Raw genomic sequence first — 16,821 nt, forward strand, 5'->3', positions numbered from 1 at the left:
TGCAATAGTGTCAAAGTCCAGAGAAACATCAGGAAAGAAGAAGCCCTGATAGCTTTTGTAACTAGGAGTCATTTGTATTTCACGTTTGTCAGTACAGTTTAGTGAGGTGGTGAAAGGAGAGGTTACTGCAGTGGGTTAAGGAAGAGGTAGAGGGTGATGCCTGTAGCTCAAGCGGCTAAGGCGCCAGCCACATACACCAGAGCTGGTGGGTTTGAATCTGGCCCAGGCCTGCCAAACAATGACAACTACAACCAAAAAAAAAAAAAAAAAATAGTCGGGCATTGTGGCAGGTGCCTGTAGTCCCAGCTACTTGAGAGGCTGAGGCAAGAGAATCGCTTAAGCCCAGGAATTGGAGACTGCTGTGAGCTGAGACACCACAGCACTCTACCCAGGGCAATAGCTTGAGGTTCTGTCTCAAAAAAAAAAAAAAAGAGAGAGAGAGAAAGCTGTCATAGGTAGGGTGGGTGTCTTCGTGGAGAGATCTTAGATTTGACAGCTTCTACCCTTTTCTTGTAAGAAACAAATGATAAGAGTAGGGATGCTGCTGAGTTGGGCAAGGGCACAGTTACAAGTAGGACCTCAGTACCTATATTTAAAGGATGAATTGGTGATGAACAGTGCTCAAAAAGTAAAGTGAGAGGTAAGAATAAGTGGTGAAGGAGAGAATGCCTCTAATTGGTTTGGAAGGGAGGCAAGATGAGCACTCCAGAGTCTCAATGTTCTAGGTCAGTGATAAAATAGGAAGGAAAAACTAAAAGGACGTGAGGGTGAATGTAACGTACGCAGCTGATGTGACAAATGCAGCTTGTTTCTACTAGAAGATTACGAATAGACTGGTGAGAATCAAGGCCCAGAGGGAGAGAGGGAAAAACTGTTAGTCAGGGAAAGAGAACTAAAACATACCATGTCATTATCTTCCTCATTTTCAGCCTACTATAATTAATCCTTACCTTCTTACTCTACGTCCTAATTCATATTTTCTGCCTGAAGAGGAAAAATACATTTCTGATCTTACAATGTTCCCTACTACACAGGATAAGATGACTGCATATTCGTTAGCATTTGGGGCTTCGTAATGTGAAATCTTTCAATTCAGCATTAAAAATGCCATCTATAATTTTTGAGAAGATATTTAAGATCAAGGAAGTGAAAGCTCCTTATGAAAATGTGTTAAAATATTTAAAAATTTTAAGTATTGCTAAATTTTAAAAAAGTCCACTACCATTCATTATTTTCAAAGGCTTAAGTGCAACATTTGGGGCAAATACTGTTCTTTATTAAACTTACCGAAGATTTACCATCAATGATTTCTCCTATGCAACAGCAAACCATTTATTTTGTGAATTTCCTGGGTCATCCTTGGTTCAAGTGGAAGCAAAGGTCTTTATGATGCCTTCCAAGTTATGAATCATAAACTATCACAATCTTCCTCTTATTGGATCTTCCTGTCTAGTATGGGCAGCTAGAATTTTCTCTCTTCTAGCATGAACTGTGAATCACCAAGATGGTAGACTGAATTCCCATATTCTTTTCCTCCCTTGTTATTTGAGAAAACCTCTTGGAATTCTCCAACCCACTGGGGTGCTCTTCTTTCTAGGCCTCAGTGCTTACAGCATATACCATATAATTAAGTGGTTAACAGACACTATGTCAGGTTCACAGCATGTGCTTTATCGCACTAGCTTGACTGCTAGTTCTTTAAGGATAAAGATCTTTTCCTTTACTTTGCATCTTACCCAAGACCTAACACTAGCTAGGTACACAATGGATGTTTAACAAATACTTGGTTCATTGATTAACTGACTGGATTCAAACTTTTAGTGTGAATGGCAGCAATAGGCCATAGATTATCATCATTGTCAGAAATTTCACCCAAGAATGTGACTATGTGCAGATCAAATCACTTGTTCTAACATGACCTGAACTGGCTTGTTGAAGTAACAGATAACACTAAAGAAAAGCTAGCCCCTACAAGTTTTGTTTTTCTAGCTTACTTTGTCAATGCATTCCATAAGAGGTGAAATCTTCATTCCTTTTGCTCAAAAACATATTTAGAAAATGGTCTTAAAGAGATCTGGCACCAGAGACAAAGTCAGCCAGGTCCCCCTCTAGAAGTGAGAGATAAAAATTGGTGACAGACGACAGAGTATCTTTTTATGCCAAAACTCTTTGCAAAAAAAGCCACACAATTAGAAAATGATTTCATTCCACATGCTGAACCTCAGTTACCCCTGAGTAGAATTCGGAAATTCAAAAGGCCATAAGCACAGCTCTCCAAATAAAAGTGCTAGGTAGAGACACAGTAAAAAGAAGGCAGAGTAAGTAGCTGCCCAAGCATTGTGATTTCCCCAGCATTAGGAAACAACCTTACAATCTCTGCTTTAGGTTCTCCCTGTGTAAGGCCTAAAATGCTATGACCAGAGGTTCACTGCTTTATTTCAAAATGTATGGCTTTGTAATACAACAAATAGCTCCATGGAAGGTAATATTGGGGACACTTACACATCTGTAAGAAATAAAGGAATGGAAACAAACCAGGCCCATACACAAAGAAAAACCTGAGAAGCTGAAAATACTCAAGTAGCCCTGAACATCTGCATTTTTAACAATCTGGTCCCCAAGCCTGAGCTGGTATGAGACAGTCACACTAATGAAACTAATGGGCCAGGGTTTCCACAGGTTGATGGAGTAGCAGATCCCTTCTTTCGCTCAACAACTGTTAGCAGATTAAGATGGTGAAGAGACTCCTTTCCTGTAATTTCTTACTTTAGGTCTCATGGAACTTAGTGGTAACCACAGGTCAGGTAGAATTTTGGACATACAAGCTGGCCAGGGGGAGGAAATTCTAGGTAATGGTTAAAGTTTGGGAAGTTCTGTATTCTCCGTATATCTCTGTTCAGAGATCCTTTGGGAAATTTGGATAACAAAGAGTTGTCTATTTTAATTATTCTTTGGGAAAGCATCTCTGACTTCTCAACAACTCAGATGTTCCTTATGCATGTTAGAAAACAAATGTGGCTTTAGCCAACATCTGGAATAGAGAAAAATAAAGCAACCACAAAAAAAGATAATTAAATTAATAAGGAATGCTCTTTAGACATAATATCTCATAGGCCAAAAAAATGTTTTCAGAACTATGTGGAACAAAGTTATAAAAGGCTAAATTTAAGTGGATTAATTTCTGGAGGGGATACCATCCAGGAGCAGACAACTGTGACCTTGTGGGCCATTCCAAGAACAGTACCCCGACCTCTTTTCTTTGAGAGATTGGGAAATCCATAAGCAAAAGGTACAAATATGTGTTGCAGGTTTAGAGGCAGGTTTACTATTTCATTCAGAATTTACTACTGAGTTATTTAGACATCCCAAATAGATACTGTGATGATGATCTAACTCAGCTTCAGATGCATGGAGAAATCTTTTAAAAGATAGGAACAACATGTGATCAGTTTTCCTTGAACACTTTCACTGATGGGCAAGCTCAGTATTATAGAAATATGTTCATTCCCTCGATGAATACTAATTTTCACAACATGATTCTTTATATTAAAAGCTGAAGTCTATCTCCTACCTTACTATTGGAAGTAAAAAGGAGAAATTATGTGCCTTCTGCCATATGGCAGCCTCTTAAGTATGCAAAGACTGTTACCATGCTGCCTCCAAGTGTTCTCCAGTCTAATTGTTTCCAGATGTGTAGCTTCCTTTGCATCATGGTCACCTCCCCTGGGTAAACATCAGTTCATCAGTGACCCTTCTAAAATGGGGAGCCCAGAGCAGAATAACAAGCAGAATAATGTGGGTATAGGCTAACTAGCAGATTTCAGAGGGACCGGTCCCCACCATCTAGAAGCAGCAACAGTGTCACACTGCTTGCTCAGGGTTCAACAGGAAATTTCATTCCCCAGGACTTTCTTTTTTTTTTTTTTTCCTAAAAACAGCAATGAAGTCAGATATCCCTCATTCTGTATGTACATACTTTTTTAACTTTTAAAAAATCAGAATGTGGTACATAGATCTATGAAATGCTATCTTAATAGTTTCTGCCCATCAATCCAGTCTTCTAAGGTTATTTTGAATCTTCTTTTTAAATCATAGACTATATCTAACATACAAAAGAGTACAGAGAATAATATGACATTCAACATTTGCCCAACGCCCAGCTTAAGAACACATTACAAATATAATTGAAGCTCCTAGTATATGGCTCTTAAATTCAATCTCTTCCTCCTCGTGCAGAGGTAATGGCCATGTGCCTGAATTTGTTTGCCATGCCCATGCTTGAAGACTATTTCGTACCTCGATTTCCTCACAGATTTGATAAGCATGCAATCTAGTCTGTCTTCATTTAAGTAAATAATTCAAATGTTGAATAAAGCTGCACTGTTCTCATCAAATAGTCTAGTAATCCCATCAAAACAAAGTGGTGACTCAGGCATGACTTATTCTTAGGGAATCCTTACTAGTTCTCAGCAAATAAACTGCAAAGTGCTTGCAAGTGATACATTTAATAACCCAGTCTAAAACAACCAATAGCAATACAATTGTCTGGTCACTAACAAAATATGCCTTTTCCTCTCTCTTTTGGAAATCCTTCTACAGGCTCCTGGCACAACATTTCCACCCCACATTTCCCCAAAATTACTGACACAGTTCTGGGCTCACTTCTACCCAAGAGTAGACCCATTTATCTGGGTCCGGGGATATGCCTTCACTCACAGGATACAGTGCTCTTTTCTATTGCTTCATCTGCATCTGGTAAAGGGGCTGAAAATAAATCTGCTATCTATCAACCTGCTCTCTATCAAATCTGCTCTCTACCACTATACTATCAACCCTTTCTTCTCTCTCCAGAATTTTTCTTAACATGCAAAGCAAGGAGCATTTACCTTCTATTTTGTGAGCAGGATTACCCCCATTATATAGGTGATAATAGGAGCTTCCACTCCTACACAGGTTCCCTATTAATGCTGCAGTCACCTGGAAGTCTTTCTCCCATGTGTTTTGGCTTGTTTATAATTCTATGCCTATGAACAGAAAAATGGTGCACGCAGACACTCCCACTTGTATTCTTATCAATCCAGACTCCTCTTCATTTGGCTCTAACAACTGCAGCAGGGTAGCTAAAGGGGGGCCTCCACAGTGGCTCACTGGAAGGCAGTCAGAGGGGAAGGGTCTGCAGTGCAGGAAGGTAGTTACAGGTTCATAAGGCCAGAGAGAACCTAGGTAACATCCAGGTCAACAGCTTAATTTGATAGAAAAGGAAACAGAGAGTCAGAGAGGTAAAGTCACAAACGCAAATGTCAGAGCTCATATTAGAACACAATACTTCTAAAAGTCGAGGTGAGCCTCTTTTCTACATAAACAGTAATCAGTGGGATACAAAATGTGTCTCTAATATTGTAGGACTACAAGTCTCTGAGGGCTTCATAGATACACATATCTGCTCAGATACAAAAAGTTTCAGTTCCAAATTAGTTTCATTTTCGTTTTACTCAATCCTACCTCGTGCTCAAACCCAGGCCAGGTAGAGAAAGATAAAAAACAAACCAAAACACCCCATAGCTGCTTCTGCATGGAAGGAGCTTAAGCCGTATTTGGAGAGAATAAGCACTGAGCATTACGAAATGCTGCAGTGATGAGGAATGATAGGATGAGTGATGTAAGGAACCACATGTGACATTTAGAGAAGAGACAGGTAATTAGGGGGACAGAAAGTAAGGAGGGCATGACTTCCTTCTCAGCAGTATTTAACCATTCTTTGCCTCATTTCTCTCTATATAAAACAAGTTTTGCCCTTTACTTATCTACATGGATTCTGGAAAAACAAAACAAATAGAATTGTGATGTGCAGCCTCAAAGAAGAGCCCCTGGTATTATCATCAAAAATGATAATAGAAGCCAACTACTTTCTACTGCAAAAACCCCACTCTACACCATGGAAAACAACTTCTTTTAATTTCATTGCCAGAGTAAGGAGCAAAGTGATAATCTCTTAATTACATAACTTTCAAGGAAAAGAAAACAAGAGTCAATATTATTTTCCAAAGTCATAGGCTTAAAAGGAATAACAAACTCTTTAGTTTTTTTATATACCTAACCCCCTCCTTTTTAAGACTAGTAGAATCAAAGAGTTCTATGAAATATTTTTAAAATATGCTTTTTCCAACTCTCTGATCGCTGACTAGCCATTCATATTTCAACTAAAAAAGTTTCTACTTCATAGGCCCATATGGATGATTTCCACTGTCATATGTTCAAGATTATATTGCTATTTGTACTTCAATATTCGTCAGAGAAAAGAAAAGCAGGCCAGGCTCAGTGGTGTGCACCTATAATCCCAGCTACTCGGGAGGTTGAAGTAGGAGAATCACTTGAGCTTAGGATGTCAAGGCCAATCTGGGCAACACAGTGAAATCCTCTTTAAAAAAAGGGGGAGGGGGGACGGGGGGGCCTGGTGGGGAAAATCCTTTTAAAAGTACTCCAAAACCTGGGTGCATGGCTGCCACCTATAATCCCAGTTATTTGGGAGGCTGAGACAAGAGGATCACTTGAGGCCAGGAGTATTTTTTTATTTGTTTTGATTTTTAGCAAGAAAAAGAAGTTTTATTAATTAATTATACACAATTTTGAAGGGTACCAGCTGCTTTTTGGAAATCTAAAATGTTGGGTTTCAAGGCAGCTGCCTGTCTCCCAAAATGTCAGGGTTTCAGGCAGCTGCCTGGGTCCTTGGTTCTTGGCCAAAAAATGACCAGACACCCTACAGTAAGTCAAGCATGAGAGAAATTTTATTACAAAAGAGAAAGATAACTTTACAAAGTAAGAGCAAGGTATAGGCTTACAAAGCAAGAGATGCTTGCCATGAACAGCTAACCAGCCCCCGCTGTTGTGACAAATAAAAGGCAAGGAGGCCAGGGCCAAGCATTTAAGAGCAGTTTGGGCAACATAGCGAGACCCCCATTTCAGCAAAAAACAAAAAATAAAAAAATTAGCAGGACATGGTGGCATGGGCTTGTACTCCTAGCTAGCTACTCAGGAGGTTGAGGCAGGAAGATCGCTGGAGCCCAGGAACTCAAGGCTATAGTCGCTATTATTATGCCACTGCACTCTAACCTGTGTAAGAGTGAGACCCTATCACTTAAAAAAAAAAAAAAAAAAAAAATGGTTCCCCAAAAAGGCAGTGAAGGGATTTATCCCACATGTATTATTCAGATCTTAGTTATGAGCAATAAAAGGCACTTTCTGTCTCAACTGATATCCACATACTCACAGGTAACCACATTGGTCCTCACAGATAGTAAGACTCTTATCCAAATGACACAGCTAGTGTCCAGGTGGCAGAGCCCAGAGAGAATCAGGTCTCCTGTGTCCTGAGCCTTTGCTCTGTTCAGGACTCTATGGTCCTACGATTGGGGCTTAAGTGGTTTCCTATAGCTCTTCAAGTGAAACTTGAAACTCACTTGTGAAAGGGAACTCAAAGTTGCATGTCCAGAGACTTGGGTCTCTGAAAAGACTTTCTAGTCTTCTAAAAGACTAAAAGGAAGTCTTCTAAAAAGAAGACTAGACAAGTGGGCCCTGGTGACTTGGATTCAGAGAGCCAATTGGGCTTCCTTTTAAAACATGAATCACTCTCGGGCGGCACCTGTGGCTCAGTCGGTAGGGCGCCGGCCCCATATACCGAGGGTGGCGGGTTCAAACCCGGCCCTGGCCAAACTGCAACCAAAAAATAGCCAGGCGTTGTGGTGGGCGCCTGTAGTCCCAGCCACTCGGGAGGCTGAGGCAAGAGAATCGCTTGAGCCCAGGAGATGGAGGTTGCTGTGAGCTGTGTGAGGCCACGGCACTCTACTGAGGGCCATAAAGTGAGACTCTGTCTCTACAAAAAAAAACAAAAACAAAACAAAAACATGAATCACTCTCTTCTATGGTATTGGATCTAAAAAATGAATGGTATTTAATTGAAGGCATCATATTCTCATGATAAAGGATTATCTATTTGAATCCAACATGGCATCATAAAATACAATGGATTAAAAAAATTTTTTTATTTGTTTTTTAAATTATTTTTCATAAAATACAATGGATTAAAAAATTTTTTATTTGTTTTTTTAAATTATTTTTTATTAAATCATAACTTTGTACATTGATGCATTTATGGGGTTCAAGATTAAAAAATTTTTAAACAAAATGTTGGGATTAAAATTATCATTTTTGTTTCAAGATGATGCAACCGCCATAACTACATATAAACTGGAAAAATTCAAATGAGTAACTTCTAAGATTTAAGTCAACAAAGAAAATCAACAGAGAAATAAGTCTGGATGAATTCTTAAATGTGGAATAAAGAACTAACTATATAAATAATGCTACAGAGAGGAAGGGAACAGCAAGTCAGTACACATAAATCAAAAAGAAAGAAAAAGCTGTTGCTTAGATTTTAATTTTTTCATTGTGCAATTCACTTTAGCACAGTCAAAGCAACCTTTGCACTACTTCTACAAGCTGGAAAATTGTTTTCTTTACCTAAACTTATAGTATCCACAAGCCTGATTAGAGCACTTCCAAGCACATAAATCACCATTAACAACACTACAAAAACAAAACACTGCCCATCCACTACGCATGGATTTTTAGCTATTATTTTAGTCAAAAGATCCTATTCTTTAGTATGACTAGAACCACAGACATTGCCCAGAATGACAGGTTTTATGATCAACCTTTCACTCTCTTTGTGAATAATCTTCTCAGAAGTAATCTAAATCAAATGTGAATAGTTTCATCAAATTCATTATTTTTAAAAACTCTGCATATCATTCATTTTCCCAGTGAACATTCAAGGGTAGCATGGGTTGATCCTGTACTAAGTTGATGAAACCCCAAACTGGGTTTTCTAACTCTAAATCTAGGGTTCTTCCACTTCACGAAAGAAGATGGTCAAGAAAGAAGAGCTAGCCTTCTTGTCTATCCAGCCGCAGACCAAGCCCATAACCCTAGGCAACTGTCTCCACTTGTGCCCGATCACAGATGGTAGATCAATCCGATCAGCAAACTTTCCTACAAGAAAAGCAAAGTAAGGAGCATATACGCCCACTGATAGGGACATTACTTCCACACCCCTAAACAGCCTGTACTGAGATGCACCAACTATGGATATAGGCTCTTCATCTCTCTCAGTTGCATAAATTTCAGGCCTCATGTGCCCTTCTTCCCAGTGAAGCTAAAGTTACTGGCTACAAAACAGGCATCCTTATTTTGGTGTAACAGAAAGAGGACATCTAACACTCTTTGTTTGTTTGTTTGAGACAGTCTTACCCTGTTGCCCAAGCTAGAGTACTGTACTGTCAGCCTAGCTCACAGCAACCTCAAACTCCAGGGTTCAAGCGATCCTTCTGCCTCAGCCTCCTGAGTAGCTGGTACTACAGGCACCTGCCACAACATCTGGCTAATTTTTTTTCTATTTTTAGTATTCATGGGGGTCTCAAGCTGATCTTACTCAAGCTGATCTCGAGCCCGTGAATTCAAGCAATCCTCCTGCCTTGGCCTCCCAGAGTGCTAGGAGTGCTAGGATTATAGGTGACAGCCATTGTGCCTGGCCAACGTCTAACACTCTTGACCTAGCTGCTCAGGACACTTTCTTGCTCATTCTCTGCATTCTTAGGTCAAAATCTATTTCTTACAAAATCCCTTAAATAGCTTTACCAAGTATGACCCTACCATAGCCTATTAAAATCATCTGTGTGTGGCTCTGGTGGTGTTTAAGTTCAATACCCCAAATTGAATTTTGCTATTTAAAGTATGATCTGTAAACCAGCAGCAATCATGCAGGGTTCCTCAAAGTTTTTAAAAAGGGGGTCAGTTCACTGTCCCTCACACCGTTGGAGGGCTGGACTATAGTTTTAAAAAAAAACAATGAATAGGGCGGTGCCTGTGGCTCGGTCGGTAAGGCACCGGCCCCATATACCGAGGGTGGCGGGTTCAAACCCGGCCCCAGCCAAACTGCAACCAAGAAATAGCCGGGCGTTGTGGCGGGCGCCTGTAGTCCCAGCTACTCGGGAGGCTGAGGCAAGAGAATCGCTTAAGCCCAGGAGTTGGAGGTTGCTGTGAGCTGTGTGAGGCCACGGCACTCTACCGAGGGCCATAAAGTGAGACTCTGTCTCTACAAAAAAAACAAAACAAAAAAAACAATGAACAAATTCCTACGCACACTGCACATATCTTATTTTGAAAACAAAACGGGAACAAATACAATCACACCGCCTCATGCGGCCCACGGGCCATAGTTTGAGGACCCCTGAGTTTGTTCAAAAGGCAGACTCCAGGTTCCACCCTAGACTTACTGTGTCAGAATTTGTATGATACCTGAGCAGTATGTTTACATCTTAAAGTTTGAGAAGCACTGTTCTATAGCACACAGGTACTCCAGGTACTCGATCAGAACCTATTTACTTTACAGTTAAGATATCAATTGTGGCACTTCCGTTGCTGGTGGCGCTCCATGAATCTTTACATAGGTAGAAAGCAAGCCATGACATTTTCACTGGATATAGCCAGGCGTTGTGGCGGGCGCCTGTAGTCCCAGCTACTTGGGAGGCTGAGGCAAGAGAATCGCTTAAGCCCAGGAGTTGGAGGTTGCTGTGAGCTGGGTGAGGCCACGGCACTCTACCGAGGGCCATAAAGTAGAGTGCCGTGGCCTGGGTGAGGCCACGGCACCCTACTAAAAAAAAAAAAAAAAAAAAAAGACATTTTCACTGGATAGACAGGATGATTACAAACTTCTTACTTTGCATCTTTTGAGTTTAAAAAATGATGCATTAAGTGCACTGGCTTCAAAGCAATATTTAAATATTCTGTATCAATGCAATCTTCATTATACAATAGGTAATTTGAATATAACATATGAACATTCTGGTTATATGTAAACTAATTAAACAACAGGTTGGAAGGATACTTTCAATGTAGTTATATCTTGTATTTAGGACGCAATGAATAAGACCGATTAGTACAAAACTTCCATAAATGGAAGGTTCTCAATACAGATGTGAAGGTTCTAAAGCAAATCTTTGTCTCTAATGCACTGTGAGTTTGTGCTCATGTCTTTACCTCTTGCATCAACTTTCTGAAAATGGTTCTTAGTTCTTTCCAGTTATTCATGGAAGAAAGTAATTTAAGGCCCCAGACTATCACTCAGATTCCTAAAATGAATCACCCTGGATGAGGGAAACTGGTAACTTTGTGTATCAGGAAACAAAAACCAGTCTGAGTGAGTCATCTCTGTGATCAAAGATAACATGGCCACAGCCAGGGCTTGGTACAAACAAATAGCTACAGCTATCTCATGCCAGAATCTCATGTTTAATGGTTTCTCACATTAAAACGCATAAGTCAGCTCTCTGAAACCAGGAAATAGAACCCAGGACACCACATACATAACCAAGTCGCTCTCTTGAGTTTAGGTTCTTATCCTTCTGCTCTAGGTGATTTTGACTTTTGGCAGATTAATAAAAATGAAGGTGCTATTTTACTAAGAGGCAAGCAGAAAGGTAAAAACTAATGCTAGGATTGTGAAGTACTTCTTGGATGCCTACAGATTGAGATCTTTGATCCAAAATGAACAAGGTAATCAGAAGTTGCCAGATGCCTGAAAAAACGTAACACAGGAAGTGGTAAAAACTGCTAGAAATAGAAAAGCCAGTTACTTTATTCCATGCATCCTCTATATTCATAGCTCTCTTTCAGACACTCCAAGCTTAGAAGAGAAGATGAGTGGGCACTGCCATCTACACACCACCTGTTTGCATTCCTAGCAGACTCCTCCAGAGTGAAGAGCTAGGTGTCCTGAAATCCTCTTGAAGCCCTGCACAGGAGATATACACCAAGGCCAAGCCTGCCCCATGCTGGTCATGCTCAAAACAGAGACAATGCAAACACCAGCTTACCTTTTTCAAAAGCAGCATCTCCTATCAACACTACCTGACAACTAGGCAGAGCTCCAAGGAAAACATACACAGGTTCTACTCACAATATAAATACCTTCTCTGTAATACTAAAGATCAGTTGGGAGTAACGGTGAGCAACGGTAAGCCCCAGCCCTTGCCTTCACAAGACCCCACCTAAAAATAAAACAAACAAAAAGAGGGCAGTGGAAGGATAATTGGCAGAAGGAGGAAGGGCATTTGGCCGGGATCTAACCTACGGTGCGCGTTGTGGGAGTGTAGGATGTGCCTCCTGGGTGACAGGCTCTTACAACTGGAACTTTACCCTGGAAGTGAGAACTGTGTAATCTAAAAATCTGTACTCTCACATTAATTTGAAATGAAGGAAAAAAAAATACTCCCCACAAAACTACTGAAGTTTTCTTTCTGAAGAACAAATTAAAACATTTCTAAAGAACAAATAAAACAACAAATTTCTGAAGAACAAAATAAAACATTCCCACAAATCCCCACCCCCACCCCCATTCTTTTCCACACAGCATGAAACTACCTTATAATGAAGGGGACAAAAGGCGCCGTGCTGAGAGTAGAAGCGGTGCCATCCATTGGGGAGGGGTAGAGTCTCTCCAACACCAACAGCAAGAGAAACATGCTTGTATGATGGCTTGGTCCTGCCATATCACTGAAAAAAATTATTACACATAAAAGATTTAAAATTTAAGTAGTGAGAGGCCAGGCATGGTGGCTCACGCCTGTAATACTAGCACCCTAGAAGGCCGAGGCAGGTGGACTGCCTAAGCTCATAGGTTTGAGACCAGCCTGAGCCAGAGCAAGACCCCACCTCTACAAATAGCCAGGCATTATGGCAGGTGCCTGTAGTCTCAGCTACTTGGGAGGCTGAGGCAAGAGGATCACGTGAGCCCAAGAATTTGAGGTTGCTGTGAGCTGTGATGCCACAGCCCACTACCAAGGGCGACAGAGTAAGACTGTCAAAAAAATAAATAAATAAAAATTAAAAAATTAAATTAAATTAAGTAGTGAGGCATTATATTCAAACATTTCTTCTCCTTAATAATTATGTTTATGAAGTAAGGCTCTCTCTGATCAAGGAGATAGTTCTCCTTTTTCATTTTTTTCTCCATTCACTTCATTATCTTCCTAATGTGTATGATAAGGAAAAAAATATTGGTAAAGTTGTGGACCAGGCTTTTCCACACAATCGTCTTCTCAAAGCTAATCATTTGCTTAACCAGAGTCTGCTGTTTTGATTAGAGCTCTTCATACAGCAGTAAGTTGGAGGAAATGTGAAACTTTGCCATCCAAATGTATTTAAGAAGGCGTGAACAGGCCGTTACTTACGAGGGCCAGAAATGCCTGCCTAGATAAACTACTAATATGAAGAAGTGCATCATAAACAGAAGGAAAATTCATTAATATAGCTTTATTTTCCAATTCTAGACAATTAGTGTACATTCACACCAATTACAAAAATTGGTAGAAGACTACAAAAGCACATGTTCTAAGATGTCCATACTAAAAATGCCACAACTGATGTAAATGAAAAGACAATGGTGAACTTTTCTATCTACCCTGGTAAGACTGGAAGCCCTCTTTATAGTTTTGCTTTGTGTTTCCCCAGTCACTGGCCCTTTCTGTATGTACAGGTAGGTATCCTGGTTAGTCAGCTAATTTCTGTAGTTTGACAATGGCAAGCTGCAACAGGACAGGAATAAAAAATGACAGGTGTGTGGGGCAGCACCTGTGGCTCAAAGGAGTGGGGCACCGGCTCAGGAGGTGGCGGGTTCAAACCCAGCCCTGGCCAAAAGCTGCAAGCAAAAAAAAAAAAGACAGGTGTGCGTTAAACAAACTCAGTATTTAAGTACACTGATTTTTTTAAATACTAGGAAGAAAATAATTCTGAACAGAAGAGATTATTAAGTTTCTAAGTTAGTTCCTATATACTACCAAAAAACTGAAATTTTATCAAATGTAATTTACAAAGACTTAAAACTAGTTTAAACTAGTTAAAAAACTTTACATTGTATTTTTCACAACTTTTCAGGTACAATCTACTATGGAGAGCCAGGCAACATGATATAATTATAAAGAAGCACTTAAAAAAAAAGCCAGGCAGCATTATAGTTCAGTGGGTAGGGCGCCAGCCACATACACCCAGGTTGGCAGGTTTGAACCTGGCCCGGCCAGCTAAAGGACAATGACAACTGCAACAAAAAAATAGCCGGGCATTGTGGCAGGTGCCTGTAGTCCCAGCTACTCGGGAGGCTGCGGCAAGAGAATCACTTATGCCCAAGAGTTGTAAGTTGTTGTGAGCTGTGATGCCATAGCACTCTATGGAGGGCGATATAGTGAGACTCCAATTCAAAAAAACAAAAGCCATCTGTGTTACCAGGAAGGGGGTTATTAAAAACAGTTGCCTAAGACACGATTGCAAGAGGGACTTTGCCTAACAAACGCAATCAGTGTAACCTGGTTTCATGTACCCTCAATGAATCCCTAACAATTAAAAAAAAAAAAAAAAAAAAAGTTGCCTAGAGGGAAATCTTGACTAATAGAGTAATTCACATTGTTGGTTTCATTTTGCCCCACCTAATTCTCTCCTTACCTGTCCACTGTATTGGCCACAGCTTCCAATTGTTTGAGAAGAAAAGGATAGAGTTCTGGGAAACGAGAGAAAAACTCTCTCCCTGTCATTCTGTGGAGGGAGGGGAGAAAAAGATAAATTAGTATCATTTATTTCCTCTGATTTTTATAAAAAAGCCTTTTTTAAAACAGGATGATAACTATGGTCATTTGTTTGGATATTTCATGAACTAACAGTTAAAAACAAAACAACAGCATCTTCTAACAATCAACAGAAATGATACACGGACTTTTAATGCACGGACTTTCATCTCAAAATTTAAGATTATGCATTTTACAAGTATTGATATTCAATTCTGTCCGGGAAGACATATGTAATGTGCAAGAAGGCCAAGTTTCCACAATTGATTTCAACTGTGAGTACAGTTAACACCCGATCAACTGAGACTGATTCCACTTCAGCGATTAGGGCAAGTCTTAGAATGAGCTTTCTCAACATTGGCATAAATGACATTTTGGACCAAATCTTTGTTCCAGGGGGCTGCCCTGTGCAGTGTAGGATGTTTAGCACAAATGCCAATAGCACAACACCCCCCACTCCCGACACTCTGCAATCATGACAAGCAAAATGTCTACAAACACAGTAGAACCTCTGTAGACAGACCACCCAAAGGACCGTAACAACATATGGAGGAGGTCAACATAAGGAACTGGGCCTGGTGTACTGCTACATACATGTAGTACATGTTGGTCTATGAAAATTAGGTCAACTTAAGAAGGTGGTCAATGTAGGGAAGGGGTCAGCTATGGAGGTTGCACTGTGTTGCCAAATTTACCCCCTGGGACAAAATGGCCCCTGATTAAGAAGCACTGGTTTGGAGCATGGTTATCAGAAGTACAGACCTGGCATGCAGGTTCTGGAAATCCAATCTCCCTGGAACCTATAAGGATTACCTTTTCCATGTTTATAAAAACCACTATTGAATTCTGCCAATGTCCCCAAAATAATTCCTTGAACTACATAACTGATCAAAAAGTTCAAGAAAAATATAGGACTTAAGAAAATATTCCATCCCCATTAACTATTAAAGAACCCCAATTAATAGAGACACAGAAGATCACCTGTTTAAAAAAATTGAAATACATTTTACACACAGCAAAATGCTCAGATCTTAAGGGTACCATTTGATCTAGAAATGCATACATTCATGTAGTCCACACTCTCTTAAGACTCAACAAATTTCCATCATCCCATAAAGTTCCCTCATGCCTCAGCCAATTCCTGGCAAGGAACCACTGATTTGATTTTTACCACACTCAAGAATTTCATACACATTTAAAAATACTATATATTTTTTTCTAGCTTTTTTCACTCAGCATAGAGTTCATGAGATTTATCAATATTATTCAATGTAACAATAATCTGTTTCTTTTTCTTTTAGTAGCCCATTGTATGAATATACAAGTTTGTTTATTCATTGTTCTACTGATGAACACAGACTCTCCAGTTTTTAGCTGTTATGAGTAAAACTGCTGTAAAATTCTTGTATGAAGCTTTTTGTGGACACATGTTTTCATTTCTCTTGAATTGATAACTGAGAATAAAACTGCAATATGTTAAACATTTTAGGAAACTGACAGTTTTTCAAAATAGTTGTATCATTTTATACTCCCCCAAATTAGTGAGAGTTCTGTTGGCCCTACATCCTTTCCAACATTTGCTGTTGTCTTTTTTTCCTGTCATTTTAGCCATCCTTATCCGCGTGTAGCGATATCTCTTTGTAATTTGGATTTGAATTTTCTTGATGACTAATGATGTTGAATACTTTTCACATGACTTGCTCACTGGCATGGCCCTTTGTGAAATAGTCTATTTACTCAAGATTTTTAACCATTTTTAATAATAGATTCCTTTTCCTTTGTCACATATATGCATGGCAAATACTTTCTTCTAGTTTGTAGGTTGCCAACTTATTTTCTTTTTTTTTTTTTTTTTTTGTAGAGACAGAGTCTCACTACTTTATGGCCCTCAGTAGAGTGCCTTGGCATCAAACAGCTCACAGCAACCTCCAACTCCTGGGCTTAAGTGATCCTCCTGCCTCAGCCTCCCAAGTAGCTGGGACTACAGGCGCCCGCCACAACGCCCGGCTATTTTTTGGTTGCAGTTTGGCCGGGGCCGGGTTTGAACCCGCCCCATGTATATGGGGCCGGCGCCTTACCAACTGAGCCACAGGCGCCGCCCGCCAACTTATTTTCTTAATAATGACTTTTGATGAGCAGAAGTTTTAATTTT

At 39.9% G+C, this 16,821-nt stretch overlaps 1 protein-coding gene across 3 annotated transcripts in view; it reads right to left on the minus strand.

The window, feature by feature from the left end:
- THADA (THADA armadillo repeat containing) overlaps positions 1 to 16,821 on the minus strand; it is a 372,355-nt gene that overhangs the window by 172,187 nt on the left and 183,347 nt on the right. For all 3 annotated transcript variants that reach the window (XM_053589884.1, XM_053589885.1, XM_053589883.1), the window contains exons 27-28: positions 14,551 to 14,640; positions 12,478 to 12,609 (exon numbers count right to left, since the gene is read on the minus strand). In XM_053589884.1, the coding sequence (XP_053445859.1) occupies positions 12,478 to 12,609; positions 14,551 to 14,640 (222 nt within the window). The remainder of the gene's footprint in view (positions 1 to 12,477; positions 12,610 to 14,550; positions 14,641 to 16,821) is intronic.

The sequence above is a fragment of the Nycticebus coucang genome, chromosome 4 (assembly GCF_027406575.1).
Source record: "Nycticebus coucang isolate mNycCou1 chromosome 4, mNycCou1.pri, whole genome shotgun sequence".
In the NCBI taxonomy this organism is placed as follows: domain Eukaryota; kingdom Metazoa; phylum Chordata; class Mammalia; order Primates; family Lorisidae; genus Nycticebus; species Nycticebus coucang.